This window comes from Lithobates pipiens, unplaced genomic scaffold (assembly GCF_037356315.1).
Source record: "Lithobates pipiens isolate NorthernLeopardFrog02 unplaced genomic scaffold, aLitPip1_a1.2 Scaffold_16, whole genome shotgun sequence".
Lineage (NCBI taxonomy): Eukaryota > Metazoa > Chordata > Amphibia > Anura > Ranidae > Lithobates > Lithobates pipiens.
Genome location: NW_027507748.1, coordinates 607,707,182 through 607,727,836, shown reverse-complemented (window position 1 = coordinate 607,727,836; position 20,655 = coordinate 607,707,182). Strand labels below are relative to the sequence as shown.

General features: G+C 41.8%; 1 protein-coding gene across 5 annotated transcripts in view; it reads right to left on the bottom strand.

Moving 5' to 3' along the window:
- SGCG (sarcoglycan gamma) overlaps positions 1 to 20,655 on the bottom strand; it is a 606,007-nt gene that overhangs the window by 111,907 nt on the left and 473,445 nt on the right. For all 5 annotated transcript variants that reach the window (XM_077484022.1, XM_077484023.1, XM_077484024.1 and 2 more), the window contains exon 5: positions 7,079 to 7,198. In XM_077484022.1, coding sequence (XP_077340148.1) covers positions 7,079 to 7,198 — 120 coding nt within the window. The remainder of the gene's footprint in view (positions 1 to 7,078; positions 7,199 to 20,655) is intronic.

Here is a 20,655-nt window from a genome sequence, read left to right as displayed (position 1 = left end):
AAACACAATGTCCCCACACATGTCCCCAAAACATACATGTCCCCAAATAATAAAAACACATGTCCCTAATAATAAAAACATGTCCCCCACATATGTCCCACTAAAATCACATGTCCCAATGATTATCTGCACACATATGTACGTGATCACCTGCACACATATGTACATGATCATTTGCGTACATATGTCCGTGATCACACAAACCAATTATTATACACTTAACGGATTTTTTTTTACCAAAAACATGTAGCAGAATACATTTTGGCTTAAATTTATGACAAAATTTGATTTTATTGGATTTTTATTGAAGTAGAAAAAAGAAAATATTGTTTTTTTTTTCCAAATTTCCGCTTTTTTGCGCTTATATCGCAAAAAATAAAAAACGGAGTCGTGAATAAATACCACCAAAATAAAGCTCTATTTGTGCGAACAAAATGATAAAAATTTCATTTGGGTACAGTGTAGCATGACCGCACAATTGTCACTGAAAGCGCTAGAGCGCTGAAAGCTGAAAATTGGGCTGGGAAGGAAGGGGGCGAAAGTGCCCTGTATTGAAGTGGTTAAAGGAGAGTTCAGAGTCCAGGACTACACCTAGGACATTGGTATGCGGAGATGGGCTTATAGTTGTGCCATCAATTTTGACAAAGAGATCAGGGGAAGAGTCACATGGGGAGGAAGAATCATAAGTTTGGTTTTGAATAGATTGAGGTTGAGAAAGTGGTGTGACATCCAGACTGATATATCTGATCGTAAATTAGTGATACATGAGGAGACGGAGGGAGTGACCTGAGGGGTAGAGAAATAGATTAGGGTGTCGTAAGCGTAGAGGTGGTATTGGAAGCCATAGGAGGCTATCAGCTGACCCAGGGAGGAGGTGTAGATGAAAATAAGAGAGGTCCAAGAACAGAATCTTGGGGGACCCCAACAGAGAAAGGAAGGAGAGGAGGAAGTAGAGTTGTAAGAAATGCTAAAGGTGCGGCTGGATAAGTAGGAAGAGAACCAGTGAAGAGTATAGTCATGGAGACCAAAGGCATGGCATTTTTTTGAGGAGGAAGGGGTGGTCAACTGTATCAAAGGCAGCAGAGAGGTCCAGGAGTAGGAGTACAGAATAGTGTCCATTGGCTTTGGCCATTAGTAGATAGATTGTTTGTTCATTTTTAGGATAGCAGGTTCTGTGGAGTGTTGAGTATGAAATCCATACTGAAGGGTATCAAGAAGGCTAGTATCAGCAAGGTGGTTGCTCAGTCAGTTTGTAGACCAGACGTTCAAGGAGTTTGAATAAAAAAGGGAGCAAGGAGATGGGCGTAAGTTGTTAAAATTGGATGGGTCTATTGAGGGCTTCTTAAGTGTGGGGCTGACAAGTGCATGTTTTAGAGAGTTGAGGACGATGCCAGAAGAGAGGGAAAGATTGGAGATGTGGGTTAGAGAGTGTTGAATTGAGCCAGAGGGTGAATGTAGCATGTGCGAGGGAATAGGATCCAGAGGGCAGGTGGTAAGATGGACATTAGCAAGTAGTTTAGCAACCTCGTCTATAGTGGTGGGGTTGAAAGAGGGAAGTAATGATTGTACCTGTGGACATGAAATGTAAAGCGTGGAGGATATCTGAACAGTAGAGATCTCCTTGCGAATTCTATCAAACTTCTGTTTGAAGTGGTTGGCAATCTCCTGGGCAGTGAGTGAGTTGGTGGGTGGAAGCAGTGGGGGATGAAGTAGAGAGTTGAAGGTAGAGAATAGTTGATTGGGACGGGATGATAAGTTGCTAATGAGAGTGATAAAATAGGTCTGCTTGGCAGTGAGGAGGCTGGAATTGTATTTTTGGAGGGGAGATTTATATTGGTTGAAATCTTTCTGAGACTTAGTCTTATGCCACAGGCGCTCATGAGCACGACTATGTTTTTTCAGACTTCTAGTATCATCTGTTTGCCAAGGTTGAAGGGATTGGGGCCCGACCCTGTGTGTAGTGAGGGGGGGCAGTGAGTCCAGTGAGGCTAGAAGTGAAGCGTTGTAGACAGAAGTGGCTCACCCAGAATGATTTCAGGGATTTCAGAAGAAAGAAAGTAGGGTAGCCAGGCAGAGAAGTCATTAAGAAAGGTTGATACTGTTCCAGGGGGTCTGTAGTTCACAGCTATCCTTAACCACTTTCAGACCGGACCATTTTGCTGGTAAATGACCAGAGGTCTTTTTACACTTTGGCACTGCGCTGCTTTAACTGGTAATTGCGCGGTCATGCAATGTTGTACCCAAACAAAATTTGCGTCCTTTTCTTCCCACAAATAGAGCTTTCTTTTGATGGTATTTGATTGCCTCTGCGATTTTTATTTTTTGCGATATAAACGTAAAAAGACCGCAAATTTTGAAAAAAAATGATATTTTCTACTTTTTGTTATTAGAAAAATCCAATAAACTCAATTTTAGTCATACATTTAGGCCAAAATGTATTCAGCCACATGTCTTTGGTAAAAAAAAAGTCAATAATTGTATATTTATTGGTTTGCGCAAAAGTTGTCACATCTACAAACTAAGGTACGTTTTCTGCAATTTACGCAGCTTTTAGTTTACGACTGCCTATCTAATTTCTTGAGGTGCTAAAATGGCAGGGCAGTACAAAACCCCCCCAAATGACCCCATTTTGGAAAGTAGACCCCCTAAGGAAATTGATAAGAGGCATGTTGAGCCCATTGAATATTTTATTTTTTTGCCTCAAGCGATTGAATAATGACAAAAAAAAAAATTTTTTTTTTTTTTTACACAAAGTTGTCACTAAATGATATATTGCTCACACATGCTATGGGCGTATGTGAAATAACACCCCAAAATAAATTCTGCTGCTTCTCCTGAGTACGGGGATACCACATATGTGGGACTTTTTGGGAGCCTAGCCGCGTACGGGGCCCCGAAAACCAAGCACCGCCTTCAGGCTTTCTAAGGGCGTAAATTTTTGAGTTCACTTCTCACTACCTATTACAGTTTTGAAGGCCATAAAATGCCAAGATGGCACAAAACCCCCACAAATGACCCCATTTTAGAAAGTAGACACCCCAAGCTATTTGCTGAGAGGCATGTTGAGTTCATGGAATATTTTATATTTTGCCACAAGTTGCGGGAAAATTACAAACTTTTTTTTTTTTTTCACAAAGTTGTCACTAAATGATATATTGCTCATGCATGCCATGGGCATATGTGAAATGACACCCCAAAATAAATTCTGCTGCTTCTCCTGAGTACGGGGATACCACATATGTGGGACTTTTTGGGAGCCTAGCCGCGTACGGGGCCCCGAAAACCAAGCACCGCCTTCAGGCTTTCTAAGGGCGTAAATATTTGACTTCACTCCTCACTACCTATTACAGTTTTGAAGGCCATAAAATGCCAAGATGGCACAAAACCCCCACAAATGACCCCATTTTAGAAAGTAGACACCCCAAGCTATTTGCTGAGAGGCATGTTGAGTCCATGGAATATTTTATATTTTGCCACAAGTTGCGGGAAAATTACAAACTTTTTTTTTTTTTTTTTTTTTCACAAAGTTGTCACTAAATGATATATTGCTCACGCATGCCATGGGCATATGTGAAATGACACCCCAAAATAAATTCTGCTGCTTCTCCTGAGTACGGGGATACCACATATGTGGGACTTTTTGGGAGCCTAGCCGCGTACGGGGCCCCGAAAACCAAGCACCGCCTTCAGGCTTTCTAAGGACGTTACAGTTTTGAAGGCCATAAAATGCCAAGATGGCACAAACCCCCCCCAAATGACCCCATTTTGGAAAGTAGACACCCCTAAATTTAGGGGTACACTAGTGAGACTAGGTAATAAATGGCGGGTGCCCTGAAACTATAAAAAAATAACTAACCAACCAGCGTCACCTGTAACAGTTATATGGTGATCACTGGTGAAAGGGTTAACTAGGGGGCAATCAGGGGGCTTTATGCGGTAGTATATGGGGGTCCCTGGCGCTATAAAAAGCTGCGGCGAACCTAAATACCTACCTGCCTAACTAGCGTCACCTGTGACACTAATACAGCGATCAGAAAAACGATCGCTTATTAGGCTGGGTTCACACTGGAGCGATGCGGGAACGCCACGAATGCGCGGCGGGTTCCCGCATCGCATGCCTCCCGGCGGCAGTTCACACTGCCCTATGCGAACTGCTGGGAGTGTCAGTGAAATGTTACTGACACCCCCAGATCAGTTCGCATATCGCAGTGCGATCTGCAAACTCGGATCGCATGGTGTGAACACCCATGCGATCCGATTCTGCTGCGGGCCAAAAAAAGGGTCCCGTGCGAATTTGCGGCGGGTGCGGCGGGTGTGGCGGGTGCGGCGGGTGCGGCGAATGGCTGAACTCGAATCGCACAGAGATCGGATGTGATTTGCACTGCAGTGCGGTGCGAATCACATCCGTTCTCATAAACCGCTGCAATGTGAACCCAGCCTTAGTGACACTGGCGACGGGGGGTGATCACGGGGTTAAACCTTTATTGGGGGGGTTAGGGGGGTACCTTAGAACTAAAGGGGGCTAACCCTAACTGCCCTAACAGTTATTAGTCACAAATGACACCCGCCGGGTGATCAGGGGGTTAAACCTTTATTAGGTAATAAATGGCGGGTGCCCTGAAACTATAAAAAATAACTAACCAACCAGCGTCACCTGTAACAGTTATATGGTGATCACTGGTGAAAGGGTTAACTAGGGGGCAATCAGGGGGCTTTATGCGGTAGTATATGGGGGTCCCTGGCGCTATAAAAAGCTGCAGCGAACCTAAATACCTACCTGCCTAACTAGCGTCACCTGTGACACTAATACGGCGATCAGAAAAATGATCGCTTATTAGGCTGGGTTCACACTGGAGCGATGCGGAAACGCCGCAAATCCGCGGCGGGTTCCCGCATCGCATGCCTCCCGGCGGCAGTTCACACTGCCCTATGCGAACTGCTGGGAGTGTCAGTGAAATGTTACTGACACCCCCAGATCAGTTCGCATATCGCAGTGCGATCTGCAAACTCGGATCGCATGGTGTGAACACCCATGCGATCCGATTCTGCTGCGGGCCAAAAAAAGGGTCCTGTGCGAATTTGCGGCGGGTGCGGCGGGTGTGGCGGGTGCGGCGAATGGCTGAACTCGAATCGCACAGAGATCGGATGTGATTTGCACTGCAGTGCGGTGCGAATCACATTCGTTCTCATAAACCGCTGCAATGTGAACCCAGCCTTAGTGACACTGGCGACGGGGGGTGATCACGGGGTTAAACCTTTATTGGGGGGGGTTAGGGGGGTACATTAGAACTAAAGGGGGCTAACTCTAACTGCCCTAACAGTTATTACAGTCACAAATGACACCAATGCAAAAAAAAAAAAAAAATGACATTGGTGTCACTGTGACTGGGGGGCAGGGGTAATTGGGGGGGTGATCGGGGGGTAAAGGGGGGGTGTGAGTGTGCCTGGCATGTTCTACTGTGTGTGTAGAGTGTTGGTGCAACTCACCGATCCGCTCTCCTCCGTGTCGGAACGAAAAATACCGACACGGAGGAGAGAATACATCACTTCCTCTCCTGTGTTTACATTACAGGAGAGGAAGTGATGTCACGGGGGATTCCTATTCGTCGGGAGCGATCGCGAGGGGGTGGCCATGAATGAATGGCCGCCCCCTCGTCCCGGATCGCTCCCGGACGAAAACCGACCGCCGCAGGCACCGGGCGGGGGCCCGATCGGGCCCCCGACCCGCGGGAGGCAAGGGACGTACATGTACGCCAATATGCCTGCCCGTGCCATGCTGTCGACGTACATCGTCGTGCGGCGGTCGGCAACTGGTTAAAGAAACTGGAGAGAAAAGACAAATGCAGTGTGCATTGAAAGAGGAGAGTGACAGAGAGGGAGGTGTGTGAAGTACCTGAAAAGTGCTATGTGGGGCTAGAAGGATTCCAACACCTCCTCCCTTACGTCCATTGGATCTGGGGGAGTGTGTCCATAGAAGACCACCAGGGGATAGGGCAGCAAAAGATGCAGTGTCAGATTCATGAAGCCAGGTTTCGGTAATGGCGAGTAGATAAAATGAGTTAGCAATAAAGAGGTCATGGAGAGAGTTGAGTTTGTTATAGACAGAGCGGGAATTCCAAAGGCAACAAGAGAAAGGGAGTCTGGTCTTGGGAAGAAGAGAAATGGGAACTAAATTGTGTTGATTCCGGCTTCTGCCAGAGGGTATGGGGTAATGGGTGTGTTGAGTACAGTTAAAAGATGGATGCCCAGGGTTTGGGGATATATCTCCAGAGGTTAGGAAAAGCAGAAGGGTGAGGGAGATAATATGGGAGTGGGATTTATATGAAGGGACACGCCCGTGTCCTGGAGATTTTTTGCATGTTTGGGTTTAGAATTAGCATCAGTTGGTGGGTGCAGTAATAAGGAGAGGACAGAAGTGAGGGTGATATATATATGCTGTGTGGGGGGGGGGGGGGGGAGAAGAGGGGTGAAGGAGAGATAGTTTAAAAATAGAGAACAGAGCTGTCAAAGGGAGTGGTAGAGAGTGCATGTTAGAAGGAGAAAGAGCTAAACAAGGTCACCTGATGTCTATGTGGTGTTTTTCAAAGTAATTTCTTATGTCCATTCACTTTGTGCATTCGTTGAAGTGCAGAGTCAGAAGTGCTCCCACTTATAGAAATAGCCCCACTTTCAGTAAGAGCCCCAGTTGCAAATGGTCTCCCTGCAAATGCCTCTCCCAAAACATGCTTATAGATATACTGATAAGAATGGAGGATGGGTACATTCCAATTATCAAGTCAGGAGGTAATAAAGGTTTGCTGGTTAACAGACAAAATTCTGACTTCAGAAACAGGCTAAAAGCATTGTAATGTGTATAGTTCTACAGACGGTTAAGCAAAAATAACATACCGGTATTATTAAACAGACATAAGCAAAAGCAGATAGCAGTGTTTCGGTTTTTGGGTGGAGATGTTTCAGCAAGACATACCAGTATTATTAAACAGACATAAGCAGACATGAGATATGTAAACTTATGACCACAACTATATATGTGATCTCTATCATAATTTTTTTGGTTCGTCTATTTCATGTTACACACCTGTGACTCTCAGTTTGTCGGTCCCAACTAAAACTTCTTTGTCATCCACAGAAAAGAGCATTTTTCCTTTGTCTGAGTTTATCAGGAACTGTTGAGCATGGGTTTCTACCACCTTAGGACCTGGAAAAAATAACACATAATGAATATGTCATTTGAAATATATAATGCTGCAATGTAAATCATTGATCAAGATTATTTTTTTACTGAATTAAATCTGTTCTGCAGATCCACGTGTCTCTATGAATTCACTGAAACGCATTTCTATGTTAAAATTAATTATTGCGATAAAGACTAGTTTGAGGAAGCAGAGTGTCTGATAAAGAATATCTGTATGGCATAAAGATTAATTTAACCAAAAATTAAGATTTCAGGTACAGTGGGTATAGAAAAGAATCACTTCCCACCCTTTAAAAACACTTTGTTTTTTTGCAGCCTGAAATGAAGACAAACACCATTTTTATTTTATCCAACTGCATTTACTCAGTGCAACATATAACATCTAAGTAAAAGTTATAGCACCAACCTGTCAGAAAAAAAAAAAATCAAAAACAGAATCACTGAGTTTTACTTGTAAACTCAGTCAGGTGTAACTAATCACCTTCTCAATGGCACTCAAAACCATTTGATCTTCAACGGTGATCAGCTGTGGTTATATTGATAAGCTCAGCATGAAAAGAGTTTTCCTGGAGCATTTTTAGTCCCTGGTAGTGCAACTGAAGCAAACAATCAACTACCCTGTTTCCCCGAAAATAAGACCTAGTGTGATTGTCAGTGATGGCTGCAATATAAGCCCTACCCCCCAAATAAGCCCTACCCTGTTTCCCCCGAAAAAAGCTCTACCCTGAAAATAAGACCTACAAGGACTTTAACTAGGTCTTATTTGGGGGTAGGGCTTATATTGCAGCCATCACCGACAATCACGCTAGGTCTTATTTTCGGGGGAGACAGGGTAGGAGTGACACGGCCCTGTCAAAAAATCTTTGGGATAATGTTGTGGACAGGCACAAGACAGGAGATCGATCCAAAAAAAATAATTCAAAGGCTTTATCAATGCCTAGAAGCACAGCGAAGTCTATTAAGATTTCAGGTACAGTGGGTATAGAAAAGACCATGGAAGAACAATATGTGAATAATCCGGCCCCTGATAATCTTAGGGTTTGGGTAGAGGAACAACAAATTTATAGGACACTAATGATCAGGAAAGCAGAAAATAAACCACTTTTTCAGAGGCAGAAAATATTTCGGAAGGGGGAAAGGGTAGGGTGAATGTTGGCCCACCTGATCAAGACATCTTCACCCCATCTATGGTTCCTACGATTAGTATAGGGGAGGGTAGGGTTTCTTCATATACTCCAGAAACTGTAGATTATTTCATAGAATATTATGAGCACTTGTATAGCTCCCAGCAGCAGGATATGGGGGAGGAAGTGAATGCTTTCTTTAGGGGCTTGGTGATACCAGCCCTATCTGAAGCTGACAGAGATGAACTTGACCTACCAATAACATTGTAGGAATTGCAGCGGGCTACATGGGAGATGGTAGGCCAGAAGTCTCCAGGTCCTGATGGCCTCCCAGCAGAGACCTACAGACACTACGTGAAGGTGCTATTATCCAAGATGCTGGGGGTCTTAAATTGGTCAGCGATAGAGGGGAAGCTCCCTACATCTATGATGGAATCTACCATAGTTGTGATACATAAGGAAGGTAAGGATCCACTTAATATATCCTCGTATAGACCTATCTCCTTACTGAGCACGGATGTTAAAATCTTGGTGAAGGTCTTGGCGACTAGGCTAACTAGGGTCATCCAGAAACTTGTCCACCCGATCAGTTGGGATTTATACCTGGAAGATCCTTTAGCATAAATATAAGACATGTGTACCTGAATCCACAGGTCCCGGCTGACGTGGATGGATTGAGGGCCATTTTGTCTTTGGATGCTGCTCAGGCTTTTGACAGCCTTGAGTGGCGATACCCGTGGATGTTCCTGTCCGAGTTTCAATTTGGCCCGGGCTTTCTTAATTGGATAAAAATGCTATACAAGGAGCCAGAGGCAAAAGTGAGAGTGGACAACGAACACTGCCAAATTTCGATTTCTGATGGGGACGAGACAGGGGTGCCTTACGTCCCCCCTGCTCTTCACCCTCGCAATCGAACCTCTGGTGGTGGCTCTAAGGTCTTCCCTAAAGGGAATAGGATTTAAAAGGAGAATAGTGGAAGAAAAAGTGGCAAAATATGTGGACGACTTTTTATTGTTTCTATAAACTGGGAAAAATCTGCATTGTTACCAATAGATCCCCTGGAGAGTCCCTTGCCTGAGGAGGTCACCAAAATTCAGATAGTGGACAAAATTAAATATTTGGGAATTAATATCACAAGAGACCCTGAACAGTATATCACAAATAATACTGTCTCACTATTGGAAAAATTCAGGGGGAAAACTAAAATATGGAAAGTCCCTTTGTCAGTAGCAGGACTATGTAATTTGATTAAAATGCTATGGATGCCACAGCTTTTGTATACATTGCATAACTCTCCAGTGTGGCTATACAAAAAGTGGTTCCAAAAGCTAGATGTTATTTTCAGATAGTTAATTTGGAAAGGTGGTCCGGCAAGAATCCGTCTGCACACTTTACAACTACAAAGACAGGAAGGAAGGGTTACTTCCTTGCGCCACAATTACAGCATATAGGAGGGTGTAGTGGATTGGAAGGGGGATATGTAGGGAGGGAAATGTTGCTACAAAACACCACAAATTCAGAAGATGGAGACAATTAGGAATGGGAAAGGTGCGCAATAAAGTTTATTAGCTAGTTATACAAGGATGATATTCTGAAATCTTTTCAGGAATTGAGGGAACAATACACAATATGGAAACAATCCTTTTTTAGGTACCTACAGGTTAGGCATGCTTTGGAGGCGCAGTTTAGAGAGAGGGTGCTTGAATGGAGCAAGATTCCTTTCCTCCAGAAGGTAATTAACGCAACCACCCCAAAAGGCCTTATCTCAGCTTATATCCGCATTTAAGGGGGGCCTGGAAGGGATAGGGGCCCCACCAAGTAGGAGGAGATGGGAATAAGATGTAGGAACTATATCGGAAGAGCAATGGAGTAGAATCCTTGAATTGAGTCCCTTGGTCTCACTTTCCACCTTCCAAAAGATGTCATACCAGTTCCTGCTATATAGCTTACTATACTCCTGAAATACTTTTTTCATTTGGCCGTAGATTAGACGCTAGTTGTCCAAGATATTTCAGGCAAGGAAATTGATAGCACAAAGGTGGCAATCGGTCTCACCCCCATCGTGTATAGAATGGAAGCGAGGTATGAATGAGACAATTTGGAAGGAAAACTCTGTATATGTCAGACAAGGTTGTCTAAAGAAATACAAATACAAAAGGTATCTGGAAATCCTGGTGCGAGGTAAAAGGGTATCCTTTCTAGAGAAAACTGGAAGACAAATGCCGCGTACACACGACCAGACTATTCGACAGCAAAGGTCTGACGGAACAAATCCATCGGACAATTCGATCGTGTGTGGGCTCCATCGGACCTTTGCTGTCCAAAAATCTGATGGACTTTAGAAATAGAACATGTTTCAAACTTTTCTGTCAGAACTCCACCGGTCCCAGTTCCTATCGAGAAATCCTTTTGCATGTATGCTAGTCCGACGGACAAAAGCCGAAGCTAGGGCAGCTATTGGCTACTGGCTATGAATTTCCTTTCGACGTTCAAATCCATCGGACTTTGGTGTGATTGTGTGTGGCCAAGTCTGTTCATTCGGAAAGTCCATCGGAACTCTGCCGAAAGTCCATCGGGAAAACTGTCGGACCTAGTCCATTGAAAAGTACGGTCGTGTGTACACGGCATAGTAGTCATGAACCATTTGTACAGAGGAAGAAGGACGAGAGGGTCTGAAGTGAGAACAGGGATAAATAACACCCTTGATAAAGGAAAAAGAAAAGGAGCAGAGAATGAACGCAATAAAAATGAGAGGTGACATATAGGAATGGTGTGAATGAGGGTGAAATGTGTGGAATATGGCGGGGAGGGTGAGAGGGTGATTGAGAGTGGGTATTGGGATGGCGAATGAAGAGATGGAACAGAAGGGGAGTGAATGGTGTGATAGGGAGTGTTATGAGGGTAAGTGTGGAGGTTTCGAATGAGAAGTTTATGGGAGGAAGATGGACTTGGCATAGAACAAATAACTGAAAAAACTTATTGTGAATATGTTTCCTCTCACCTCTCTTTGTATCCTTGTTTATTAAATGGGATGGGGAGGGGGAGGGGATAAGAGTTTTTTTTATGTAAAGATGCTTAAATGGGAAAAAAAAATTTCAATAAAGATTATAAAGTAAAAAATAAAAAATTGCCTAGAAGCACAGTGAAGTTTATTACCCACTTATGGTTGTCTCCCCTGGGCGATTCGGCATCATGGTACGTTGGCTGCTTTAAGAGCTCTAGGGGGCTCATGTGTGTGCCTGCCAATGCGCGCGGACAGCGGCCACGATGCCCGCCCGCGATCACTCCTAACAGAGACAGAACAGAGATCTGTCAATGGAAACCGACAGATCTCCATTCTGTCAGGGGAGGAGAGACAGATCTCCTGCTCATAAAGATTAGGAACAGCGATCAGTCTCCTCCTCCAGGCAGTCCCATCACATTTAGAACACACATGAGGGAACACATTTAACCCCTTGATCGCCCCCTAGTCTTACCCCTTCCTTGCCAGTGACATTTATACAGTAATCAGTGGCTTTTTTTTTAGCTCTAATCGCTGTAGAAATGTCAGTGGTCCCAAAAAAGTGTCAAAAGTGTCCGATCTGTGCGCCGCAATGTCGCCGTTTCACTATCAATTGTTGATCGCCGCCATTACTAGTAAAAAAAAAAAATATATACAAATGCCATAAATTTATCCCCTATTTTGTAGACACTATAACTTTTGCATAAACCAATCAATATACGCTTATTGCGATATTTGTTACCAAAAATATGTTGAAGAATAAACTAATGAAGAACATTTTTTTTGGGGGGGGTGGGGTGATATTTATTATAGCAAAAAGTTAAAAATATTGTTTTTTTCAAAATTATCGCTCTTGTTTTGTTTATAGCGCCAAAAAAAATGCAGAGGTGATCAAATACCTCCAAAAGAAAGCTCTATTTGTGGGGAAAAAAGGACATCAATTTTGTTTGGGTACAGAATCGTTTGACCGCACAATTGTCAGTTACATCGACGCAGTGCCGTATCACAAAAAATGGCCTGGTCCTTAAGTGGTTAAGAAGTGAAAGTATTTTGTACAACACAAACACTCTGTGGCTCAGGTCGTCGCTCTAAACTGAATGAAAGAGCTAGGAGGAAACTGGTCAGAGAGACTACTAAGAGGCCTACAGCAACTCTGGAAGCAGGAATTTATGACAAAGAGTGGTCATTGTGTGCATGTGACAATAATATCACAAATTCCCCACAAATGTGGCTTGTATGGGAGGGTTGCAAGAAAAAAAAAACACTCCTCAAGAAAGACCACATGCAGTCATGACTGAGCTTTGCCAAAACGCATATTGAAGATTCTGAGGCCACATGGAAAGAGGTGTTATGATCATATGAGACTAAAATGTAATTATCTGATCTTAACACCAAATGATATGACTGGTGGAAATCCAATACAGCTCACCATCCAAATAACACTATCAAATGTAACTTGAGCAGTTCTGCAAAGAGTGGGCAAATATTGGAAAGTCTAGATGTGCAAAGTTAGTAGAGAAATATCACAACATTATAAAGGCTAACCACGCTCACACTCATTGTGCATCTGCGTTCGCACTTTTACTTTGCTAGCAATTTGTTTGTTTTTAAACGTTATTTGTATTTTCGGGTGACTCGGTGGAGTCATTTTTAGCGCTCAAGTAGTTGGTTGAAATAAATCCTGTTCAAACTGTATTACACGATTTGGCGCTTTTTGTTTCTTTTGGTGATACGTCGTTTTGAGGCCTATGAATGGATCCGAGCGGATTGGAAGATCACGTTACATCCGAATGATTGGGTCGTTTTCCGGCATCCTGTACCGAGACGTCTCTGTGATCTGTGATCAAATCTGCGCATTTTGACCTCCTTTAACAAGGGGTCACTGGGGATCTGGTAAGCCTCCATTTATTACCGATCTATAGAGGTGAAGGGTCCACGTGGTCAAGTATTATTATTGTTTTTGCATAAACAAGATTAGCTATCTTTGCTTCATATTCACATTGGACATTATTTTGCTGCATCAATTTATTTATGATCATTTGGATTCACAGTTCGTTTTTGATTCTATTGGACACTTGAGTTTCATAAATATTTTTGATTCTATTGGACACTTGAGTTTCAGAAGTATCTTAGATTAATATTTTTCACAATATTTATATTAATGTTTTTTCACAACATTTATATTTTGATTTCACAGTTTTGTTTTATTTTTATTAAGCCACATTCATATCTAGTGGCCAAGCGCTGCACTTTATTTCTTTTATTCTAGTATAAAGGCTATAATTAAAGCAAAAAGTGGTCCAACAAAATACTGACCGCGATTCTGTTTTTGACTTTTTTTAAATTCTTTCTGACATGTTGGTGTTATATCTTTCATTTGGATGTTATAAGTTGCACTGAGATACAGCTGGATCAAACAGAAATAGTTTTTGTCTTCATTTCAGGCTGCAAAGCAACAACATGTGATTATTTTAAAGGGGTGATTCTTTTGTATGCTCACTGTATGTGTCTGCCAACACAGGTTAGCAGAGTGGCTTACCCACTTCATATATCTCATCAAGAATTGAACCTGCAATATTCATGTCTAAAAGGGATGCTATAATCAGGAGCTTTGCTTGCAAAAATCATGCAATTTACAACAACCCTTAAGTATTTGTAGACACTTGGCATACTACGCACACCCTCTAAAAACGTAAATAAAGTACACTGTGTATATGCAGTATATTTTATTTTGCCCACAGTTATACTTTAAAGCGGAGCACCATCCAAAAGGGGAAGCTTTGCTTGTTTGCACCCTCCCCCCTCCACTGCCACATTTGGAACTTTTTGGGGGGAGCAGGTACCTTGTTTTGACATGTACCTGGTCCCACTTCCAGCTCAGATCTTCACAGTGATCTTTGAGCATGCCCCTCCTCCTTCTCCCCGCAGGTCCCAGAAGACTGTGGGACCATTCACAAAGGGCAGAGCGACTTACAATGCCAAAGCCTGCACCCGAAGCTGATCGAAGAATCAGCTTGGGTGAGAACATCACTGGATCCCTGGACTTTTAAGTATTTGTAGCTGCTGACTTTTATTATTTTTTTTTGGGAGACCGGAGCTCCACTTTAAGTGAAAAAAGTAGCCTTGGAAAGCTTTCATTAATATAAAAGTTTAAGTTTAAGGAGTTGTAATGTCAAAAGTGTTTTTAATGCATTCTATGCATTAAGATAAAAACATTCTGTGTGCAGCAGCCCCCCTCAGCAACCCCTAATACTTACCAGAGCCCCATATCTGTCCAGCGATGTCCATTGGCTGATTGGCTGAGACACAGCAGTGGCTCTCGCTGCTGTCAAAGTCAGTTAGCCAATCAGGAGATAGAGGGGGCGGGCCAAACAGCAGCTCCTTGTCTCAATGGATACAGGAATCTGCAGCTCGGCTGGGGTGCCCCCATAGCAAGCTGCTTGCTGTGGAGGCACTCAGCAGAAGGTTGGGGCCAGGAGCACAGAAGAGGGACCCGATAAGAGGAGGATCTGGGTTGCTCTTTGCAAATCCACTGCAACAGCGCAGGTAAGTATAACATCTTTGTTATTTTTATAGGAGAATATTTTTACTTTACAATCACTTGTCTTTCCTGGTGTGGTTACAGTTATGCTTTCATATCTCTCTTCTGGCATGAAGTCATCACTAACCTAAATAAAGCTTCTCAATAAATATCTGTATCTATTTCTGTAATCTGAAAATTACTAGCTAATTTATACAATTTGTGCCCTGAAGATACAGAAAAATACAATCAACATCAAAGAAATGTTCATTACAAGTAATATGGTTAAACACTGTCATATACTCTACCTGTAAGCCGCCTCATTTACAAGTCAATCTTAAACAATATGCTGAATGACTATACATTTGATATTCAGAGTCCTTGTTTATTGTTTCTGTATTATTGCCATGAATACTAATGGTGATTCAGTTTTTAAAAAAAAGCCCAATATGATTGCTTGGCGATGTTGAAATAACAGTATAGTTCTAAATGCTCAGTAAGTAAAACAATCGGTCTCACTTTCAGTTGACCACTTCATTCCAGCTCTATTTAGAGAGGAGGTTACAGTTCAATAAATATTCAGTTTAAATTTGCTAAATACATCAAACTTTTTTTCATTTTTTTTTTTTTTTTTTTTTTTAGAAAGCAGCCTTTCTAACTCTGTGCTGTCAGAGAAAGACCCTTCTGTGTGGAAACAATGCTCTCTATGCAGAGGTCAAACACACTCCCTACTAAATCATATATATCATTTTGCAAACAGAAAAGATCATGGTCTCTTCTGATTGGAGATAATAATAAAATGCCAGCGCGCAGGATTATAGCACAAAATCCATATAAATAGTAGGGGACGAGTCTATTAAGTCCATGAAAAAGGGAAAATGGAAAAAAGGGAAAAGAAGAGATTAAAGTAGTTGTAAATCCTTACAATCCCCTTTTTACTACAAGTAAGCCTATAATAAGGCTTACCTGTAGCTATCATGGATATCTCCTAAACCTGCTTGGTTTAGGAAATATGCCCTGTATCAGCATGTGCCGGCGTCAACACAAGCGCACTAAAGCAACGGCACATTTGTACCATTACTTCAGCTGATGCTCCATTACCGGCAGCTCCCAGTGACGTCTTTGCGGCTTTGAACAATCACAGCGCTAGAGCCGCTATATCCGGGAGTGATGTCGCCGGCCAGAGCAGTGTGAGGGGACCGTAGTTGGGGCTTCGATCTAAGGTGAGTATTTCAGAATAATATGCTATGCATACGCTGATTGTGCCTTTGTCTTGCAGGTTTTTTGTGGGTTTACAACCACTTTAAGAGTCCATGGACAGGTGGATGATAATGGTTACTGATGAATCTTGATTATGGAAGCACACACTAAGGGTATAGCTTTTCTCAGGAGTGAAGCCAACTCTGAAGAACATGTGGAAAAAACATAAAAGCACCTCCTAAGAGTAGTATTTATTGAGTATAAAGGGCAAGCAGTCAAGTGAACACTCATACCAGGGTACAGATGGATAAGCTCGTCTAGGGATGGACACCCGATGGGATCAACACTCAAACCTCTGGTCTGAAGGTATAGCAGCTGCGATAACCACAGTATACAGGAAGACTTTTTTTTGCCCATGTCTCACAAAGTCACAAGTCTTGCATAATGCATTCTGGCAATGATAAATCCCTTTAAGGTGAATAGATTTTTGTCTTTAAAGGGGTTGTAATCCCTCAAAACTTCTGACAGTGACCGGCCACCTAGCCCCCCTTACACACACCTGAGCCCGTTTGTTCCCTCTGCTGAGACATGCTCACCTTCTGTGCCCGGGGTTCTTGGCTCTTGATTGCATAGATAGCAGCACAGCCATTGGCTCCCGCTGCTGTCATTTAAATTCCAATGACGTGGGTGCTGGGGGGGGGGGCAAATCTGCTATTCTGTGTCTATGCACGCAAATGCTGGACTCGGGAGCGCGCCCGCAAGTTAACGCCCAGGGCGAGCGCTTTTCCCAGGAGGTTTACCAATGCGAGGAGGAGCTGTGAATGCCGCTGGGGGACCCCAGAAGACAGGGTTCGGGGCCACACTGTGCAAAATTAACTGCACAGTGGAGGTAAGTATGTTTGTTATAAAAAAAAACAAAAAACTAAGGTTTACAATCACTTTAAGGCTCTTCAGTTTACTAAGCGCTATTTTGTTTTTGTTTTTTTGTGTTTTATTTTTTTTCATATTCAACTTTTGGTTATCAGAACATAAAATAACAAATAAAGACATTAAGAAAAATATAACAGGATACACACCAGTACTCAGTTACAAAGTATAGCAAATGCATTATTGATAAATACATTAAGTCAGTATACCAAACGTAAATAATCCTTCAAATTCAAGTCTTTAAATTCAGTTCCTAGATAGTAATCAGCCAAGAATAAACCCATTCACCCCTAGGGGAGCAAACTGTGAAAAGGTCTATTCTAACATGAATTAAAAAAAAAAGAGAAAATAGAATGTCATCTAGTAAATCTATGTAAACTAGCGAGCCAAACCAACCAGAAAATGAAATCATCATAAGTCTGCAGGAAATAAGCAATACCAACAGGCTAACTAGTGATAATTAAAAGTGAGCGTACAAGTCTTTTAGTACTGTAGAAGCTTTAGGGTGTATGATCCATAAATGCCAGTGTTTCTTAAAATGAATTATGTTATAGTTTTTAAGCGCTAATAGTAATTTGTAGTAAGTCTGGGTGTTGAGTCTAAGAATGACATCACGTAGGTTAGGGACTTCAATCGATTTCCACATTTCCGTTACGGTAAGTCTAGCCGCTATAAGAATATTTGCCAGTATTATTATGTATTGAGGAGGAAAAGTGTCAAGGTTGATACCTAAAAGGACCATAGCAGGCGATAGTTTTAACAAGTTGCCTGTGAGAGAGGCAATGAAGGTGGATATCGAGTTCCAGAAACTGGTCATATTTTTACAACTCCATAGAATGTGGTATAAGGAACCAATTTGATCCTTACAACGCCAACATAGTGGTAATGTAGATGTATATGTGTATATTTTAGCTAATTTGTAAGGAATCTTGTAATCTTGGTTTGGAAAATTTTTAGACAGTTGAGCTTATTTAATTTATTGTCAATCATGTTTTTTTTGTCCTGAGAGAAGGTGTATGTAGAAGTCAAAGCCCTCAGCAATCCATTTGTTTATTGAGAGGAAGCCTCCACAATAATCAAGGGCTCTAAGTGGTATAGGTATCTTTTGTAAGTCTCATAAAGTATGGAAGTTTGAGACAAGAAACATCCATGCTAACAGGGTAGCTTTAAAGAGGAAGTAAAGGGGAAAAAAACACACCCTGCAAGGCAAAGGCATAATGAGCTAGTATGCATAGCATACTAGCTCATTATGAGTAACTTACCTGAGATCGAAGCCCCCGAAGTGGTCCTCCGTCTTCTTCTTCCCCGCTGCCATGGATCCCGGAGCGACTTCCGGCGCTGTGATTCGCCGGAGCCGCGATGACATCACTGCCACGCGTGCGCACGGGAGCCGACGCGGCATATCGCCGCGATCTGCGGCCTGCCCAGCGCACCTGCGTGCCACTGTCTACGGCGCATGCGCCGTAGACAGCGGTGGCTGTCTTCGGGTAAATATCTCCTAAACCGTATAGGTTTAGGAGATAGTTCTTGGACCTACAGGTAAGCCTTAATATAGGCTTACCTGTAGGTCAAAGTGGTTTGTAAGGGTTTACAACCACTTTAATGGATAGCAATTTAGGAACTATAACCTTAGGGAATACTGGGTAAGCCCCTGACAAGGCAAATAAATAATTTCCCTTGGTGGTTTCTCTTTTGATGGATAACCATAGCTTATCGTCATTTGGGAAGAACCAGTATTTCATCTGATCCAAGAGTGTTGTGTAGTAATATTTATGCATATCAGGTAAGTTCATACCAACTTTGTTTTTAGAAGAAGTTAATATAGAGAAAGCTACTCTTGTTTTTTTGTTATTCCAGATTCGGTTTCTCAGTTTAGTATTTAGGATTTTGAAAAAGCTTAAGGGCAATGGAATAGGTATGGATCTAAAAAAGTATAGCATCTTGGGTAGGGTTTGCATTTTAAATGCTGCAATTTTGCCTATCCAGAATAAGTGCGTTTGTTTTATGTTTTGAAAATCTTTAGAAATCAAGTCTAATAACTTAGGAAAATTAGATGCATATAGTTTTTTTGTGGGAAATGTAAGGTTGATACCTAGAGAGGTGAACGAAGGTGCATCCCAGTTGTAATTATATTTTTCCTTAAGAATGGTTAATGTATCATTGGATATATTCATAGGAAGGGCAAAGCTTTTCCTATTGTTCATTTTTTAATAAGATACTTTACTAAAGGAGTTAAGTGCTGATTGTATTAAGTGCAGGGACTTGTCGGGTTTAGTTAAAGATAGAATGATGTCATCAACGAATAGCTCAATTTTGTGTATTCTATTACCTATCTTTATTCCTGAAATATTTTCATTAGCCCTAATGGTTTATGCTAAGGGTGCAATTACCAAAGAAAATGTAATGGGTGAGAGTGGGCAACCTTATCTGCTGCCATTCTTGCGGTTAAAAAAGTCTTGGAAACTTTTGCTGATGGATGTGTAAAAATTAACATAAATTGCTTCATGTATAAATCCTGAAAATCCAAACTTCTCAAGAGTTTTCGAGGTATAGTACCAATGCACTCTATCGAACGCCTTCTCTGCATCTAGATCTAGGAGCAGAGAAGGCATTTGTGTATTCTCTACATAGTTGATCAAATTGATCATCCTTCTCGTGCTGTCTGGGGCTTGACGACCCTTAACAAAGCCTACTTGGTCAGAGTCGACCAATTAATGGGTGATTTCTAACAAACGATTGGCCAATATTTTGGCATAGATTTTAATGTCCGAATTAGGCAATGAAATTGGTCTAAAGTTTAAAGGAGAAGTCAGGTCTTTGTCAGTTTTTGGGAGAGTAATTATTACTGCTTCTAATAATTCTTGTGGGCAACATTTTGATGTAGCTATGCAATTAAACAGATTTTTTAAGTGCGGAGCTAAAACACTAATGAACATTTTGTAATATTCGTTGGATAGACCTCATTACCTGTCGATTTATGCAGTGGGAGGTATTTTAGAACTTTCTGGGTTTCCACTAACAATATAGGTTGATTGCATTTGTCAAGTGTATTAGAGTCAATTTTGGATACGTTTACTTTGTCTAGGAATACTGTAATGTTAGTTCGATAGTATCTTTGTCATTTAAGTTATAGAAATCTCCATAATAATTTGAGAAAGCATCCGCTATTACTTGTGGGTTTATTAATGCTTTTCCAGATTTATGATGAATTTGTCTATCAATTTTTTTGTGTTCTTTGGTGGTGACGTAGTTCAGAGGCCATCAATTTGCCTGCCCTATTATTCTGGGAGTAATAATTCAATTTCAGTTGTTTGAGGAATTTGTCATGGTTAGTTAATAAAGCTGACCTAAGCTCATTCCTTTTATTGTTGAGTTTTTGTAGTAGATTAGAATTATCTGGGGATTGCTTATGTTCTTTTTCAAGACTTGATATGTCTTTTAAAAGCATATTAAAAAGTTTCAGCCTTTCTCTTTTATCCCTAGATGCCATCTGGATGAGGATACCCCTAACAAAGGTTTTGTGAGTACGCCATAGGTTTGTAGTGGATGTAGAGCCATTATCATTCAAAGAATTCTGTCAATTTGTTCTTCATTGCAGACATGTATCTCTCTCTCGAGAGAGAATAGAAATGTATTACTCTTCCAAAGGGTTGGCGTTAGGCCTTACTGGCCTGTCGTAATAGATAAC